Here is a 19,705-nt window from a genome sequence, read left to right on the forward strand (position 1 = left end):
GACATTGATTCATAACCTCAGGGCCTTAGTAAGTAGCTTCCTTGAAGATGATACTATTTTGGATTTATTCACAAGAAGTAATCCCCTTGAGTGACTCAGATAATTTTTTTTTTTTTTTTTTTAGTTTTCTTAAGAAATTCTTCAGAAATTCTTGTGAGATAGAAGTAGGGAAAATATTATCACTTTGCTGATAGGGATGCCAAGGCTCAGAGATTTGTTCAAGGTCAAAGAGAAAGTCATTGGTAAAGCCAGAAACTTGAATCCTAGCATCCTCGCCTGTATTTTAGTTCTGCTAAAACAACTTCCTGTATTCCTTGGATCTGCATTAATACAAGAGTTTTGCATTTTGGGATCCAGGCAACAATTTTAAAACCTAGAATACTTACAAAAGACTATATATTCTAAAACACATTCACAATTATTTCTTTTTATCATTGCCTTTTGATATGAAAAAGTCATAGGACTTAAGTCTATTATTCCATTCATATAAGTTGCTTAGACTTCAATATAGGTCTCTAAGTCTGTGTATTTTATTTTATTTTTTTCTTTTGGCATGGGAATATCCCAGTGGGTCCAACATCTGTGTCCTCAATGCATATGGCACCAGAGTAAATTATATCCCAGGTTATTTGTGGCTCTAACAATATTTAGTCAATTTCCTTTCTCAGCAAACTTAAAAATTCATGCAAACCAGATTTATGCAAATCCATGTTTGTGATTCGGCTGTGGTCAGCCTCAGGAAGCAGAATCCCATGTGACTGCCATGTAGGATGTGATTTAAAGTTGAGGATTTACAAGAACAGTGCAATGTGTGTGGTGGCATACACACTGGACATTTAAATATCCAGTGATATTTAAAGATGCTGAGGGGTATGAAAAGATGACAATGTGCAAATTCCCACAAATATGCATAATTCATGGTAAATTAGTATATGTCTAATCATAGCAAAGTACATGATTTTCTTGCAATCTCATCCCTTCCTTTTTAAATTGATAACTGGCATCTTGAAAGATGAAGGGAAAGATGTGGGTGGTTACTACAGAAGCCAGGGAAAGTTGTGCGGTATATATATCTATAGCTGATTCACGTTGATGTATGGCAGAAACCAACACAATACTGTAAGGCAATCATCCTCCAATTAAAAATAAATAAATTCAAAAACATACTGCCCCCCCAAATGTCTAAGGATCCCCTTGATTTAACATAAGGCAACCATTAAAATGACATCTATAAAAAATAAATGATGTGGAAAAAATGAGTCTGGCATAATACATAAAGAGGGAGATACAAAATGGAATGCACACTAACTGCAGCTATATAAAAAATTGAAATTATGCTTGTGACTATGCAAAAATGAGAGAGTATGTAAAAATGAAGAGTTCTTGGGTACATGGGTGATACTTTTGATCTGGTCAAAGTTTCTCAGAAGGGTTTTATATACTCATAAGCAGAGTAACCAGTGAAAGAGAAGAGACCCCCAAGGATGACTGTCAGCTCTCTGGCACCAACAGATAAGGCTCTTGGAGGAAGGTGGGGTGCTGCTATTGGGAGGATGTGGGAGTTACCAGAAGCTTGGAGGGGCAGAGTTGTGGCAATGAAAGTCTGAAGGGGTGGCGGAACATCATTTCTCAGACCACTTTTCTAGATGGGTAAGCAGGGAAACTATAGATCTGCCAACACCGGGGATAAACTAGCTGTACTCAGCAGTTCAGCAGGGACGTCGGCCTGAAAAGAAAGGTCAGCTGCTGTGGGGCAGCTGGTAGAGTGACATTTCCAGAGCACAGTTATGGAAAGCTATTCAACAAATGCTGAAATGATGGGCTTTCCTGTTTTGTTCCAGGCATGGCTATTTTCAAATGTGGTGAGCATAGAGGCAATTCTAGGTGCAAAGTAAGGATTTAACTTATCATGAGAAGCACCTCAGATGTGAGGACTTGAGCCCATGCAGCAACCCTAATGTAGGACCTGCCTTTTACTGGTTATCTAGGAAGGCTGCCTGGTTACCCGATCCTACCATGCAGTACAGGGCAGGGTCCCAATGGCCTCAGAGGTGAGCAGTTATCCAAGGACTGGGCAACTGCCCTTTTTCATAGGTTTGCTTTTGGGCTTGTGTGTTTATGACTCTTTTACATACACACACATACATATATACACATTAATAATGTCTTTTGAAGGAAGAATATTTCTTTTTCAATTTATCCATCTTCATTGCTTTATGCTTTTTTAAATCATATACATCTTTCCCTTATAAACAGAATAGGTTTCTCAGATTTTACCCTATTACATTCCTAGCACAGTCAAGATGACATTAATAACAGATCTCCTTGATAAGTCAGGGAAGCATGAGGAAAGGACAGTTTCTTAACTGTGAACTCCTTGGACCCTGGGCAGTCATGCACAGCCACACAGACTGTGCACACAGCACATCTCCTTGGGGTTGTGCAAAGCAGTAGCCTAGCGTAAAATTCCCTATGCCTTAGTGTACACTGGGAAATGGGGATAATGGCAACTATATCATAGATTTGTTGGGAAGATTAAATGAGTTGCCAGGAAAAATATCAACAACCTCAGATATGCAGATGATACCACTCTATTGGCAGAAACTGAAGAGTCTCAAGATGAAGGTGAAAGAGGAGAGTAAAAAAGCTGGCTTGAAACTGAACATCAAAAACACTAAAATCATGGTATCTGGTTCCATCACTTCATGGCAAAGAGAAGGGGAAAAAGTGGAAACAGTGCCAGATTTTATTTTCTTGGGCTTCAAAATCACTGTGGATGGTGATTGCAGCCATAGAATTAACAGATGCTTGCTCCATGGAAGAAAAGCTATGACAAACCTAGACAGCGTATTAAAAAGCAGAGACATTACTTGACTCACAAAGGTCCATCTAGTCAAAACTATGGTTTTTCCAGTAGTCATGTAGGGATGTGAGAATTGGACCATAAAGAAGGCTGAGCACTGAAGAATTGATGCTTTCAAACTGGTGGTGGAGAAGACTCTTGAGAGTCTCTTGGACAGCAAGGAGATCAAACCAGTCAATCCTAAAGGAAATCAACCCTGAATATCCATTGGAAGGACTGATGCTGAAGCTGAAGCTCCAATATTTTGGATGCAAATGGCCCACTCACTGGAAAAGATCCTGATGCTAGGAAAGATTGAAGGCAAAAGGAGAAGGGGGTGGCAGATGATCAGATGGTTGGAAGACTTCACCAACTCAATGGACCTGAGTTTGAGCATACTCCAGGAAATAGTGAAGGACTGGGAAGCCTGGCGTGCTGCAGTCCATGGGGATGCAAAGAGTTGGACACAACTTGGTGACTGAACAACAATAAATATAAATATATGTATACATATATAGTGTTTAGAACAGGGTATAGTACATGCATAGTAAATGCTATGTAACTATTGCTTTAATAAAAGTTGTTTAATAAAAGTTGTTTAGAAAAGCGTAAGGCAAAGATTACATTAACAAGTTTTACTTCTTGGTCTCTATCATCTATACTTGCTTTATGAAACAATATGTGTCACAGGATTGATTCACTTTAAAGTAGGTTCACTTTAATGAATGAAGCCAAGAGGGAATATCTGCAAGGTTAGAAACGGTTAAATAAAGGACTAAAGATCCCTAATTTGTCTTAACTCCTTTTCTTTTGTAGTGCTAGGAAATAAAAGTTTAATGTCTTTACCAAAATAGTGATTGGTCCTTTCTTGACACCAAAAATTTGAATAGTCTAAAAAATTGCACCTCAAAGTGTTATGTGGATAGGAATCCCAGGAAGGCTTGTGAAAACCGATTCTTGGTCCCCACCCACCCTTAGAGACTTTGATTCAGTCTGGAACTTGGAGTATGAATTTCTAACATACTGTAGGTGATGCTGATGCTGCTGGCCCATGGACTTCTCTTTGAGTCACTGAGCTCTTCTGCAAACCCACGTCTTGTCCTGGGAATACAGGGAGGACTCTGTAACTTTTTCGGGACCACGGCTAGGGAAATAATACACATCTCAGAGGCCTGAGGGTCCTAAATGCTCCGTTAGGTCCTCAGTTCTAAATCTCCTGTAGCACTGGTACCATAACTGCCTATTGACTGAAGCTCCACACTGTACTATTGGTTTCTTAGAGGCTGTGCTTGTGTTTATGTAATTTTTGTGTCCCAGCACCAGGCAAACACCTAGCAAGAAACAGGCTGTTAAGAAGTTTTTGTAAGATAAGTAGATGAAGTAGGAGGTTAGATCATTTCCATTGAAATGCTTTTTTTTTTTTTTTCAAAAGCAGCATTCCCTGCTGTATCTTTGGAATTTATTTTTTTACCATATAATTAAAAAGAAGACAATTTAATTTTGCTTACAGTTTATCTTAGAACCAGTTTTTAAACATATGATTCTCTGCTTAGTGGTCTCCCCTAAATACTGAATGTTAAATGTTGCCAGCATTCCCTGAGCTGGTTCTCCTGGGTTCTCCACTGCTCTCCCTCCTGTATCCCATGAGAGGGAACAGGGCAGAATCAAGCCCCAATTTTCTTTAGAACAACAAAAGGTATACATGTGCTGAATGTAACTAAGCATTCTCCCCCACAACCAAGCCCCAGAAGATACATAGCAAAACTGTTTACATATCACATGTCTATAAACGACAGTTTCTCAGATTTTTCTGTTTTCCCATTTGCTTCTTCTTCAGCATTGGCTTTATTTTCATTTTTGTTTTCTTTTTTCCCTTTCTCACTTTCCCCTACAACTATGGGGTTTAGGATGTCTGTCTGCAGAGCCAAGAGGGGCTTGTTCCTTCTCTTTCTCCTCTCCTAGCATCTGGATTCTCAAAGGGGAAAGTCTATAGCAGGACTGTGAGGAGGCCTCCTTCCCTCCATCTACACCCTTCTACTCCTAGGGGATATATCAGAAGATTTGGTGATGTATATCACATATGTATACACATGCACAGGACAAAGGCAAAAAGGGAGGACGAGTGTTACACACCTGTGGTGCTTCAAGTTGTTCAGTATGAATGGGGCATGGAGTTGCGGTGGCATTGGGTGAGGATAACAGGGTAGTCAGGGCCCGGACCACCCATGGCCTGCGAGCCCAACTGAGGAGTTTGCACCATATTTGGGACACAGTAAGAGACATCACTTCTCTCCACATCTTGAGTATCTATCATCTGTAAGCCAAGCAGTCGTTGTGGTCCATGCATGTCTTGTATGGCTACTGTGGTTCATAAAACCACAAAAGGATTTAAAATCCTTTGGATGAAAGGGTAAGATTGCTCATTCACTTAATGAAAGACATATTGTGTCATTTTTTTTCTTTAATGCAAAGTTTCCAAGGTTCTGTATCTTTAGCTTTAAAGTTTAAGAATAACGAAGGCTATTTGTGAGCTTCAACTTGTTTTATTCTGCACTAAACAAGTTGATTAAAAAAATCCATCAACGGATGCATTATCACTCATTCCTTTTCCAGAAACTACTTCCATAGTTCACAAAAATTAATGTGTCAATTTTGGGGACACATTTAAAGATAGAAGCTGAGAGTGTAGGGAGGTGATAATTGGACAACTTTTGACTGGAAGAAAACTACTTGCCTCCATGTTTAGTGTTTTTCTGCAACAAGAATTCATTAATTATTCACGAATTACACAAATGAGATAATTTTGTTAGAAAAAAGTGATGAATGAATTTTTTTTTCTATTCAGAACATCCGGCACAAAGCCGAGATGGTACATTCTTTCACCATTTCTTTAATAAGTCACTTATTCATATGTTTAAAGAATGAGATCATTTGGCAAAAAGAAAATACTATGATGAGGAATAAATAACAATTGTGATGAATGATCATTTGTGTATGTATGTGTTTTTCCTAGATCACGAGATAGGAAGGAAGCAGTACTCACTGATTGGGGGTAGACCATGTGAAAAATTAATGACTAAAAATGGAAATGACAGAATTATAGAGTTGTTTTGAAGAAAAAGAAGGAAGCAATGGAGCATTAAAAAAAAAGGCAGGTTTGCAAGAGCTGTGTTTCTGTCAAAGCTTATCTATGCAGTACCAGAATAAGAGATACATTCCAGAGGCAGGTGCAGCGTCAGAATGAGAGACACATTCCAGAGGTGGGGAACAGAGACAGCATGGGGTTGAGCAGAAAGGAGAAGACATGTATTGGAAAGTCTGGATGGGAGAGAAATAAAGGCATAACCACAGAAATGACAAGGTCAGTGTAATGGCAGAGAACAGGCATCTAGGTCCGAAGTCAGAAGAGAAGAAAGGGAAGTCTACTCTAAATTCTCTCTACTGTTTAAGTATCAAAAGAGGAAAAAAAATTTTTTTTGTATGGTCTATCTCTTCCTTGGTCATTTTTATTTATCAGATTTTGAATTTGTAACATAGATAGTTTCAGTATAAATATTTCTACCCACAGCTATTTTTCAGAGCCCTGATAATAGACACTGATGGAGTCAGTAATCAGTGAGGTCATATACAAGGTTCATTAGACAAAGTGCTGGGACCTTACTTCAGAATGGATGAACTAGGAAGCTAGACATCGGACTGTGGGCCTGCTTCACAATCCCTACAACCAACTGAAAGGGTGATGATAAGCTGATCCAAGTGAAGACCAGAGAGACGATCTGTGGAAAAACCCTCTGCTTCAATGGGGAGGAAATGCTTTGCTAATCTTCCTAGGGGGATCTTAGGAGACTCAGATTCCTTTAAAAATCTTTACTATTTGAACCCTGATATAAAATGGAATGGTATTCCCTGGTGGCTCCTATGGTAGAAGAGTCTGCCTGGAATGTGGGAGACCTGAGTTCAATCCCTGGGTCAGGAAGATCCTTTGGAGAAGAAAATGGCAACCCATTCCAGTATTCTTGCCTGAAAAATCCCATGGATGGAGGAGCTTGGTGGGCTACAGTCCATAGGATTGCAAAGAGTTGAACACGACTGAGCGACTTCATTCCACTTCCATACAGTGGGAAGCTGTCACAAAGTTTGTGAGAACCTCTTTATGAAGTAGGAAGCATCTCATATAAATATCCTTTCGTAAAAGTCCATCAAATTTAATAGAGTTAGACATGCATTTGAAATACATGCTCTTCTCAAGTGATTTTTCTAGACTGACTGGTATGCTTAGCTTACCAGCATGAGGGAATTTAGAAGAAAGGATAAAAAGTAGTTTAATTTAGGAAGGCAGTTATAGGGGTGGATGAATAAAGCCAGGACATGAAACTGCAGACCTGCATTCTAATATTTCTTGTGATAAAAATAATCTAAGTGATAGAGTCAAGCTACTTCCCTATTCCAAGACTCAAGTTACTTTGGATGAAGAAGAACCAATATAATTAAACTTCATAGCAGCAGCATCCTTTCATCACTCAAAGTTTCTCTGCACACCTATGGACCGACCGACTTACTCTAAGGGACTGCACCACAGGCATAAACCCCCTCCTCTGTTTAAAGCAGCTGGGAATGGGTTCCATGGAGCACAATTTAAAAATCACTGCATTAGATTCTCTTCTGAAATTCCTTCCAGCTCTAATATCTACAGTTTTCAGACTGACTAGATAAACTGACTTAAAACAACCAAAAAACAAAACCAGTAAAAGCACAACAAAGATTCCACAGTGAAAGGCTGAATGGTTTTCTTTCAAGCTGTGTTCCAAATGGCTGAGTTTCAGCACTACTGTCCTGGCCTGTTATTTTCATATATCACATCATTTTTATACTCAGCAAGTCAGCTCATGTCATTTCAATTTTACATATATTTTTCTCAGTGACTAAAGATGCTGCCAGCACTTTCCCCATTAGATTAAAAAATGGGCTATTTGAAAATTATTTACATCTATTTATCTTTCCAACTTGAAAGTTTAGTTTTTTTTATGCTGCATGTAATGAACATAGGCTGTACAATATTATCCTAAAATAAAAATACATAGTGGCATTTAAGATGTTTGTTGAACTTGAAGTGGTTACTCATGGTCTCTCTCTTAGTGATTACAGGTTTTCATTGAACCCTGTGATTTGCATTACTATTTGCAAAGTTGGGGAAGATGGGCTGGTGGAAGAAGGCTGGGCGCTTTCCCTCTACAAGGTGGGTACCTCGCTAACTCTCTGAGATGCTAAGTTGGTAAGAACAGGAGGTAGTAAAAGTCCCAAATAGGAAATATCAGCAATACTTTCTGCTTACAAATATCTGATCTACTCATTTTATCAAGTGGGGATATTTTACATTTTAGGTTAACTAATTCTCTTTTGAGGTACGTGAACCTCAGGAGACAGAAGGCCATCTAACAATTATATCTTAACATCCATTGTTTTAATCTGATCAACAACTGGGTTAGGTTAGTTTCAAGGGAGAGGCTTGAAAGCAGGAGGTATAAAGAAGGAGAGAAACAGAGGGGGGAGCAGAGGCCCACCCTGGTACAGGGACATCCTACTCTCCTTTGATCTCAGAGTCTCACAAGTGTAACAGGTCACAGATTGGAAACCCAGGGCTGTATACAGATCCACACTGTTTTGTTTGACTACACACGGTTATAAAATTAAAAAACTGATTAAAAAAAATTTTAAAAAGTAGATTCATTGCTTCTCTTGAAAAATGAGTATATGTGGTGACCCTGAGCCCATTTTCAATAAGATGGCAATTAGCTGGGGCTGGTAGGTGCTGCACCTTCTAGAGGGGCCAGGAGGTGATCTCAGCCACTGTCTTCCTCACTTTCTGTTTTTCTTACATATAGTCTATTCTCATCTCTGAACTTGGTTGATCGAAGGAGGCATTTGTATCTATGACCTCAGAATAGACTTTATTGTTTAGTAGTACTATAATGTAGTCCCGAAAAATCCAAGGGGATTCTACACCTACTCAATCTAAGACTTTTACCATCAACTCCCACCACTCACCCACTCCAGGACCTGACATTTATAAAGCACTTATTTCATGCCACACACTCTGCTAAGCATTTATTTACAGCAACTTATTTATCCTAACAACTACTTTATGAAGTAGATAGAATTTTCTTCATTTTATCGCAGAGCAGCCTGAGGCTCAGAGACGCTGGTTAATTTTTCCCGATATAGCTACTACATGGCTGTAGTCTGTTTTCATTCAGATTCCTGAGTGTGAAAGCCTCGCTCTTAACCACTGTATAACAACTGTTATGTTCACAATGGCCCACATGTGCAGCGGCAGAGGAGCCGGCAGACCTGAAAAGGCGCCAGACTAGAGTACCTAACAGTGCTCTACAGAAGGCACACAGACCGCTTACTAGTAAAGCAGTGTGAATAAACAAAGAGATGTAATGACCAACTCAGCATTCAGGAAGCCTGAGCTGCTGGTGGAAAGAACACGAGACAAAACAGCAGTGGGCCTGGATTCTAAACTCTGCTCTGACTAAAGGAGGCTGCATTGGACACAAGGCTCCTCAGAGAGGCACCCCCATTTGAACCCCACAACAGTCGTCTGAACCAGATGGTATTATTCCATTTTGCAGACGAAGAAACAGAAACTCAGAGAACTTCAGCTGCTCACTCCCAGGCCTTCTGCTTAGTAAGTGACAGAGCTGAGAGTGGAAACTAGGACGATGGCCACCTCCTTCATTTCAGGCCTCTCCTATCTGCCTCTGTGTCACTCTAAAGAGTCATCCTCTACATTTTCCGGCCTTCTACCTTCAGATTTCAGTAACATATCAGAAGACTCTGAAATTAAGATATTAAGTCAGTCCTTTTAGTTTTTCCTGGAGTCAGAGGTGACGCCTAGGGGAATCAGTACACTAATCTGAAACGTATGAAGGCAAAAACCCCCCAAAAATCCCTCAGCATTGTAAGTTTACAAGGACAAATTAATGCATTACTATGATTTCTACCCCATGCCCCCTTCCCAATTACCTAACTCAGTTTAGGTAATTGAACTATTTTCATATTATTTGACACAAATAGGTAATGTTTTTGTATTATTACTTGACACAAATAGGTAATGTTTAGGAATAAAAGATGAGTGAAAATGCCTTTATCCCAATTACTTTTCTGTTTAACCTTTTGCAAAACTTTCCCCTTGCCTTGTATAACACTTACTGATGATAAATAGCTTTGCTGACAGATGGCATAGATTGGAATACAATAGTGAATCTTTGTTTACTCTAATGCTGATTTCATATAGACAGCAAATTTGAAAAGCTTTGGTCTCTTTCATCACACATAAATATGGCTTATTTTCATTGAACCATTTCTCATCTATCAATCTCTCTGGGGAAAATGCTAATGAGCCTATGTCTATTGTGAGCATAATGGGGGCAACCACAACGGCATAATGTGCTTGGTCCTTCAGAATCTCACAACATCCTGTTTCAGAATCACTGGGCTGCCCAGCTTGTTTCTTTCTTGCAAATCTAGAGGGGGTTTCTGTTCTTAGTGACCAACATGGAGTTCCAAGAAGGTACCCAGGGAGAGTGTTATACATGACGTCAAGAGACAAGGTCTTAAGCTTTATAAGTCTTATCAGAGGTAAATGGGATCTGAATTATATTTAAATTAAGTCACCACATTGATATGGCAAGAAAAGCACCGGCCAGATGGTGCAGAGTACAACAAGGCAGTGACACATATCACCCCCATTCCTTTCACTATTTATGAGTCCAGAATCAGGTCAGCTGCTTGGATGGTGGTATGACCACATTAACTGTTAGTACTAGAAGGAAGCTCAGTATCCTTTCCTGTTTCTCTGTTTTTCTCATTCTTCCATTTTTCTTTCACGTTGGCCTATATTTTCCTCTTTAGGATTCATTCCCACAATGACCACTAGGATAAAATTACAATCCTACTCAAATGCTTTTCTGCTACTGGAAACAGAAGGGGGTGTCTATACTTTGCCTCTTCTTTTTCTTAAAGGAAAATTCATAGAAATTCTAGTTTCCATGGCTTTCTGCTTGGGCTTCTTCTACAAATTTAAAAGGAGACTCTCATAAGGGTGTCAACTACAAATTGGCACCTGCCAAGAGCATTTGCCAGTGACTGAACAACAAGAAGGCGTTTGCCATCTTTCTCTGTGGAGATTGACCCCTGTGCTGCTGCAGCTGCACCTTCAATACCCCTGAGGGTGGAGAGGGAGGCTCTTTGTGCTCCAAGGAAATTGGTGGAACAGGTCTTTAGATAGTTAGATATTTTCAGGAACTGATTTCATGATCCCAATCCTTGCATCTCTTCATATCTAGAAAATCACTAAATTCCTTCATGGTGACATCAGCTCCTCATGACTAGCAGGAAACCTTTTGTAAAGTAAGCTTTTGATTGCACTGAACTCCTCTTTTACCAAAATCTAATATATTGACCTTTTCCCACTACCTCTTTGGAACAGAGAGCTATCTGAGGTGCTGTCTCCTGGACTGCAGTCCTCATTTTGACCCAAATAAAACTTCACTTGAAACTCTCATGTTGTGCATCTTTTTAGTGGATAAAGGTTTTGGGCTAAGAAAGGCATGTGTTATCTTTCTCCACGGTGCTTCTCATGTCTGGTCAAGGCCCTCCTGGGGGAGGCTGTCTAGGGATGGGAAAGGTGAGTGGATGGTAACAACCACCTTTCAGCTCTAATTATGTATATATTTGCTTGGAAGGGCATTTCTCTCCTAATAAAGCTACAGGGGACAAGAGGGAAGTAAACTGCTAAGGAATGTTTATAGAAAAGATTATTCCTGTGAGGGTTCAATAAATATTGGCCAATTAAGATACTTCCTAGTAGGTGGTTATTTTATATAATTACAGCACTGAAGCAAATCAGCTTCTTAATGCCCACCTATGGGATGACCAATAATGGGCGACCATAGGGAGCTGTGTAGGATGATAGACGGTGTATTGGATTGCACATCAAGAGGGAAGGCTGGCTTCCAGTGCTCTCTCTGTACCTAACCAGGGACTCAGAGAAACTCGATTCAGCTTTCCAGATCTCAGTGTTCCCGTTTGCTAAATTGGGGTTTTGGGGTGGTATTATGGACTGAATGTTTGTGTCCCCTCCTGATTCATATTTTGAAGCCCTAACCTTTAATGTATTTGTATTTGGGGACAGGCCTGCAAGGAGATGATAACGGTTAAATGGGGCCTTAAGAATGGGGCCTTAATAAGAGGAAGAGACACCAGAGCTCACTCTCTCTCTCTGCCAGGTGATGATGTGAGGATATAGTGGGGAAGGCTCTCTTCCTATAAGCCAGAAAGAAAACCTTCGCCAGAAACCAAACATACCAGCATGTTTATCTTGGACTTCCTATCCCCTAGAGCGGTGAGAAGGAAATATGTGTTGTGTAAGCCACCTGGTCTATGATATTTTGTATGGCTGGCCAAGCAGGTGGTGATGTGTTTGTGTGTGTTAGTTGGTGGTAATGACCAGCTAATTAAAATGACATACTGGTTTATAGTTTATAAAGTACTTTTACAAACTCATTTTCTTAGAGAAACTCTAAGAGGTAGGAAGAGCAGAGTATTATTTTACAAATATGGAAATACTTCAAATCACAAGGCTACCACAAGGCTACTAAGTGGAATTCAGTCAGATGCAAACCTGAATCTTTGAGCACTTTTAGTTGTAAATGGCTGTGGTTTTCGTGTTTTTATCATCATTACATTAGATATCTATGAATTCTAGATTTTAGGTTTCCAGGTAACTCCCAGGTGAAGAATGTCAGATTTATCACAAGTGACATATATATTTTTTCTCTTCAGAACTACAAGAGTTGTTTCCTCTGACCAGATATTCTCAAAGTAAGGTCTAGGATCAGCAGTGAGAACTGAGGATTTAGAAGAGCAAGTTGTTGGGCCCTACTTGGACCTGACCTGCAGAATCAGAAAGTCTAGAGGGTGGGTGGGACCAAGCAATTCTTGAGAAGCCCTCAAGGGGATTCTGAGGCTGCTAAATTTGAGAACCGTGGTTCTGATTGTGTACACCTTTGTTACAGGTTGACATTTGACATTTCCCTGCCTTATTGTACTGAAGGATATGCAGCTGCAACTCTGAGTCCTACAATCAATCTACGGCATACTGTTAAAACTATTTTAAAATGCTTGAACCTACAAGCATATCCTGTTTACAATGACAATATTCTATAATTTTGTGTTAGCCTTCATTACTTCCTTTATATCTGCTTAGAATTTGGAAACGTTTTAGAAAAAAAGTTATCTTGGTCAGCATATCACAAATCTTGAATTAAACTGCTGCTGCTGCTGCTGCTGCTAAGTCGCTTCAGTCGTGTCCGACTCCATGTGACCCCATAGACGGCAGCCCACCAGGCTCCTCTGTCCCTGGGATTTTCCAGGCAAGAATACTGGAGCGGGTTGCCATTTCCTTCTCCAATGCATGCTAAGTTCCCTCAGTTGTGTCTGACTCTGTGTGACCCTATGGACAGCAGCCCACCAGGCTCCTCCATCCACAGGATTCTCCAGGCAAGAATACTGGAGTGGGTTGCCATTTCCTTCTCCTCTATTCTAATTAAAATAGTAATTTCAAAAAGATTTAGTTTACTATTTATTCAAAGTGGCTAATGTTTTTAATCACTTACGCAGGGTACTTGACCATCTACTCCCCCACAATGACCCCTGACATCTCAGTAACTTCAAAGGAAATTCACCTGTACATGAGATCTATTCCTAAACAAGAGGTACCCCCGTCCAATCAGGAAAGAATATTTTAATAAATAATAAAAATAACCAAAATACATATATAAAATTTCTTTTAATATTTATCCTAGAAAGCCAAATATAGAACTAATTCTATTATTTTAATTATATGTGAATGTGCATATGTATATTATATATGTTATATAATTATACATATAATGAAATATATTTATATCAAATATCTGGGTTTTAGAGGTATAAAGATTTTTATCCAATGCTTCCTTTGATTACTTTCTTATACTTGGAGAAAACTAGGGATTTCTGGAAGAGAATATGGACTTCAATGCCGACGTGATCCATTTATATTTAAATGACTATAGAGGTGTGTGGGTGTGTAATTACATATTATGTGGCACCTCTTATTACTTTAGGACATCAACACTAACCTAAGAATTCTCTGGAATATTTTCCTATGTATCTCAAATAAATCTTGCCACTAAAATTTCACAAAGAGAAAAGCACAAAATTGCCCTTTAAGAATAAAACTTACACATTTCCCAAATTACTTTTTCTTGTAGAGAAATAACAAAGAAATTACCTTTTAACCCCTTAAATGTGGGCAGCCAGAGTGAATAAAATCCTCATACTCTATGCTGCTTGTTATTAATGTGCTTACATAAGCAAAACTCTGGGCTTTCAGTGGAAGTATAAGACTTACAAATCACATGACTGATAAAATGGCATATAGCTTACACAGAGTTTGTAGAGCAACAGCTTCTGAATGACAGTTTTAATGAGCTTAGTGGACTTCTGACCATCACAGCACTCCAACTATTTTATTTATCTCCTACAGATTTTCTTTTGGCACCATTTACTGAGATAATTTTGTAACTATATGAAGATTGACTAACAAATTTTTACCATGTTTCTGAAAAGACATAGGAAGATTAAATTGAACATAAAGATTCCTCCTCCCCTGCCAAAATATATATAATAACTATGAGATGAAGCAATATTAGAAAAAAAGTATTTCACACACATCCACTCACAAACACACATGCATTTTTAATGTTGATCTCTTAAACTCAGGAAGAATTTTTGATAGTGTTACAAAGAATAATTAGAGTGTTTTCCCAAATATTTTATTTTGCGGTGTCAATGCTGTCATTGTTTCTACCTAGGATTTACTCATTACATCAACACCAAATAAACCTTCCCCAAAAGGAGGGACTACTTTTTACTGCCAACAGCAGACACCAAAGCCAACTCATATTCATAATTACTCATCTTTTAAAACATGTTTTGACATGAATGACTCAGCAAAGCTGGGTTACTGCCAACTGGTGCCAACTGGTCCAATGGCACCAGAGGAAACATGAGAACTAGAGAGTCAACAGTGACTGAGAAACTGGATCCTCCCTCATTTGATCCAGAAGCAGGAGAGTAGGTTCTATTTTTCAAAAGATTCCTTAACAGTTAACAAAATGTGTTTAGGCACTACAATATAAATTTGTGAACAGTGCAACAACAGAAAAACAACTCTCTTTTCTGAATCTCTGAATTCACTTAAAACAAAAATAAGCTTTAGGAAGAAATGAAGAAAAGAAAGAAAAGCAGCTCTGGCAGTAGAACAATACTAAAGAACTACACAAAGAAAGGGAATTTAACTTCTTCATGATTAAGAGAGAAATAAAAAAAATAAAACTTTTCATTTTAATAGAGATATGCACAGATATGTGCATGCTCATAATATACTCAATTGTATTTTACTTTTTTTACATTTGTCAGGGAGGTTCAGTCCTTCCATCAGAATGCCAGTCTACAGGGCAGGGTATATGGGAAATAGAGATCACACACCCAGAGAAATTAATCTGACATAGTTAAAATGATAGCTAATAGTCCAGCAGAGCACTCAGGCTCCAGTCCCACTTATTAACTGAACTGACAATTTAGCACTAAGCAGAAACACAGGGCCAAATCCAACATTCTTCCACCCTGGTTTACTCAGGAGCAGCAGAGTGAAGATAAGGCAAGAAAAGCCTGACTGTAGTTTGAGTGAACCCTGTAGTGTGGACGTACTCTGCACCTCCTGGGGAGATGCTTTGGCCAGTTTTCCCTGGAATACTACTTCAGTAATCACAATTACTCCAGGCCTAACAGGCCAGTCTGTAAGTGATTGTTTCTGGTTGCTCTCTTCTGATGGTCATTTTCCCTTTTATTCAGAAACAGACACAATGGCTCCTTTAATACAATCACTATGATGCAAAACAAATGGCATGATTAGGAAATTTTCCAAATTCAACTTGGCTTTCTGTAACTTGCTGACTGCCTTCATTCTAATAGCTTCATCTGTTCAGATCTCTTTGAATTATTTCTCTATCTCTACCTGAACTTACGTGGAAATCATCAGAATCACAGCCACTTACACATGAAATAGATGTGCAGTTCCCTTGTCTCCTTGATAATTAACAAAGACGTTAAGGGCTAATGCCAATTCCATGACGTGAGCTGGATACCTTCCATTACCTGGTATGCCATTGTTTATGGTCTATTAAGCAGTTTTCATTTTACCTTATGGGCCCATATAAAATACAAGCTAGCTGTTTCTCAAATTACAAGAAGTTTTAAAGACTACTAACTAGCTTCATTTTTGGTTTGTTTTGAAATTTGAACTCTCTAAATTTACTGCAGACAATCTGTGAAAGTAAATTGGGCAATATGTTTCAAACTTCTCAGTTTTTGAAAGTCTTTTATCCCCCTCCTCCTAAATTATAACTGCTTTACACTAATAGTAGCATTTCTCATTTTCAAAATAAGATACATTCTGGTTCTTGTTTAAATATTTTTTCCAAACCAAATTATCATTGTTGTACTCATTCATTTTTTTCAAGTAGGGTTTTTAATTTCCAAACATTCTCTTATTTTACTCTGTTTTATTTTTCTTCATTCTTACATACAGGACATACATGTTGACATCATGCAGAAGTCTGCATCAGAGGCCTTAGACAGACAGGCTTAGCTGCTCTCAAACTCTATCTTATGCAGGCCCCAGTTAGTCAGGCTAATAGAGCTGCCAGGGCAGAGCTGAAAGCTCAAAGGGCTCACAGTTGTCAAAAATCTACATACAACAGTAGAAAATGTATGTAAGCATTCACTTACCTGCTTTTGATCAACAATTATTTCCAGGTCTTCATCACTGCTTAGTTTTCCATATCCTTTTTCTTTACTTTTCTTGTGAAAGAATAATTTTAAATGATCATTTAGTTTCTTTCCATTAATAACGTTAATTCCTACTTAATACTTTTTAAAGATAAAAGTCTTTACTTAACCTTGTTCACTAGTCATAATACATCATTCTTTATGCCAACCTCTCATGGACAGTAGTAAATATTTTTATTAAACTGCTGGCTTCTGCTTAGCCTCTTCCATCCAAATTATACCTTTAATTCTTTTCTGAATATTGTTATGCTTCTTTTTCAACTCTATAGTTTCAGAAAATATTCTTTAATAATTCAAGATAAATAACAAATTCCTTAGAGTCCTAGGACATTTTTCTTAAACACTGAAGCTGCATTTAGTGCTCATACTATGCTTAAGACTTCAGGTACTAAATGTTTTCTTTTAATCCTTCATATATTTTTAAGAATAAGCAAGTATAACACCAGTCAGATAATGAATCTTCAGATTTTCTATGTGCTGTGCTGTGCTTAGTTGCTCAGTTGTATCTGACTCTTTGCAACACCATGCACTGTAGCACACTAGGCTCCTCTGTCCATGGGGATTCTCCAGGCAAGAAAATACTGGAGTGGGTTGCCATGCCCTCCTCCTGGGGATCTTCCCAATCCAGGGATGGAACCCAGGTCTTTTGCATTACATGCAGATTCTTTACCATCTGAGCCACCAGGGAAGCCCAAGAATACTGGAATGGGTAGCCTATCCTTTCTCCAGGGGATCTTCCCAATCTAGGAACTGAACCAGGGTCTCTTGCAATGCAGGTGGATTCTTTACCAGCTGAGCTACCAGGGAAGCCCCAGATTTTCTATATTTGCCTATAAATCTGATGAAAACTAACACTGGAAGGGGCAACTCAGAAATAATTTTTAAAAGGTAAATAAGAAAAATTTCACAATTTGATAGGTTAAAAAGTTGGAAGAGTACAGGCCATTTAAAAAAATGTTCTTTATTGGCATTTTTCCCTCCATCTATCTTTCCCCATAGCAAAAGTTATACAGTTGGAAAACAACACAGATCATGCCAACAATTTTACTGTTGTGTTACAGGAGAGAGATAATATGCCTGAGTCTTCTCTTTCCCCCTTTCTCCCAGTGCAAGGGTTAAAGGAAATACCAGGAATGACGGTTACTTCTTCATAATTTCAGAAATTATTAGTACCTTGCAGAGGACCAGTAAAAAAAAAGAAAAGAAAATTCACTACCTAATTAGCTGTAATACATGATTGCTATCTTAAAAAAAACAACAACAACCCTGCTCAATATTAACTATATCAACTAGAATTAAGGGAATTATAAATATTTCTTATGTTTGCATCTACTGTGCCATATTAGTATCCTCATCTCATTACAGGAAGAATTACATCCTTCAGCAAATGTGACAAAAATTTTCTTTATATTATGGGACATGATTCTTGCCTGTTTTTTCTCCTATAACATTTCAAAAGCAGATTTCCACATTCCGCCCCCCCCCCCAACAACATACCTCCTATTTTTGTGTTTTTTCCCCTGTGATAGAGATTTCCTGAATATTGAAGTACTAGGATGCATAAATAAAATCTGAATTCTCATTCATATATTAATGAGTTTAGCCACTTAGAACAGAACAGATGGCCACAGTATTTCTATTATTATTCTTGTCCTCATTTGAGGTTCCATTTCAAGACTGATGGAAAACAAAAAGAACGAGGTTGGTTTCAATCAAACTGACTTCCTATCACTTTGCTTTTGTATCCTTTTAGTCCACTGGTCACCATAAGATATTGTCCAGAGACCCTCTAATGCAAATCATTTAGAAATGCCTTTACTGAATATTGATCTATATACATACCAAGTAGCTCATCTGCATGACCCGATTTCTGGACAAAAGGACATTAAGTAGAGACGGAATATGGGTCTTTCCATCCATTTCACTGTCAGAAATCCCAGAATTCTTTGCACCAGCCGCAGTGGCTTCATTGCCAAAACTTGCTGACCAGAGAACCACAGATCTTGCCCAGCAATGATATATACAATGTGCCACACTAACCGAAGTATCCCTGCATCATTGTTTTGACTTTGTAAACATTGTGAAATCATTGAAACTAAAATTTCTTTTCTAGCTAATGTTTATCCAAGTACTGCCATGTTCCCTGACTGCTGTTCTAGTTTAATGCTCGAAAAACCCCTCCATCTATTATTAATTATACACATTTTTATATTTCTTCTCATGTATATGGACTACTCAGCTTCTCTGTCAAAAAAGTTTTCAACTTTCCTTTTAATGCCCCACCCCAGACTATCTTGTGATTAGCAAATCACTACTAATAGATATAACAATTATATTCACAGAACATAATCCAAGATTGCCCTTCCTGCCAGTACAGATTCTACTTTTCCAATTTAATCACAACTCGTTATCTGGTTTAGTACTAAATTTCCCCAGAAAGAGGCTAGATCAGGGAAGGAGATTATATTCCCAACTACTGTAAGCAGAAGTTGGCATTTTCTGAGAGTGGGAGGAGGCATTTACAGCTCTGGGTTTGTACTTAAGCTCCTAGTCTTCAAACAGCAGACAACTGTACACAGTCAGAAGCTTTCCAGTTTTACTCTAGAGTTAAGCAATATTTTCTAGCTCACCCCATAACCCCATGGGGATTAAGCCTTTTCTAAGCCATCATGGTTATTCGCTCACTTACTGCTTATTTCTAGTGCGAGTATAATCCTCTTTCAAGCACTCAGCTTCCCACTTGGACTGCTTAGATCAGCCAGCCCAGGCAGGGATCTTCAGCTCTCCTCCCTCCTCCCAGCCAGGAATCCCTGTCTTCTATCTATGCACTTGATCAAGCACAAAAAGCAACTCCATAGCTCCTGCGTGGTCTTTCACACTGGTCAGAGGACTGAACTAGAAGGA

At 38.7% G+C, this 19,705-nt stretch overlaps 1 protein-coding gene across 12 annotated transcripts in view; it reads right to left on the reverse strand.

The window, feature by feature from the left end:
• PEX5L (peroxisomal biogenesis factor 5 like) overlaps window positions 1–19,705 on the reverse strand; it is an 817,344-nt gene that overhangs the window by 194,657 nt on the left and 602,982 nt on the right. For 5 of the 12 annotated variants that reach the window (XM_081571067.1, XM_081571060.1, XM_081571059.1 and 2 more), the window contains one exon: window positions 16,742–16,813. The exons of 3 other annotated variants lie outside the window; for them this stretch is intronic. Coding sequence is in view for 8 of the 9 variants with exons in the window: in XM_081571060.1 (XP_081427186.1) it covers window positions 16,742–16,813 (72 nt within the window). In the remaining variant the exon portion in view is untranslated. Of the gene's footprint in view, window positions 1–16,741; window positions 16,814–18,643; window positions 19,026–19,705 lie in introns of those variants that run through there. 4 more of the 12 variants (XM_081571061.1, XM_081571054.1, XM_081571066.1 and 1 more) reach the window with 3 other exon arrangements.

Source organism: Giraffa tippelskirchi, chromosome 2 (assembly GCF_054371585.1).
Source record: "Giraffa tippelskirchi isolate mGirTip1 chromosome 2, T2T-mGirTip1v1.2.pri, whole genome shotgun sequence".
Taxonomy (NCBI): Eukaryota; Metazoa; Chordata; class Mammalia; order Artiodactyla; family Giraffidae; genus Giraffa; species Giraffa tippelskirchi.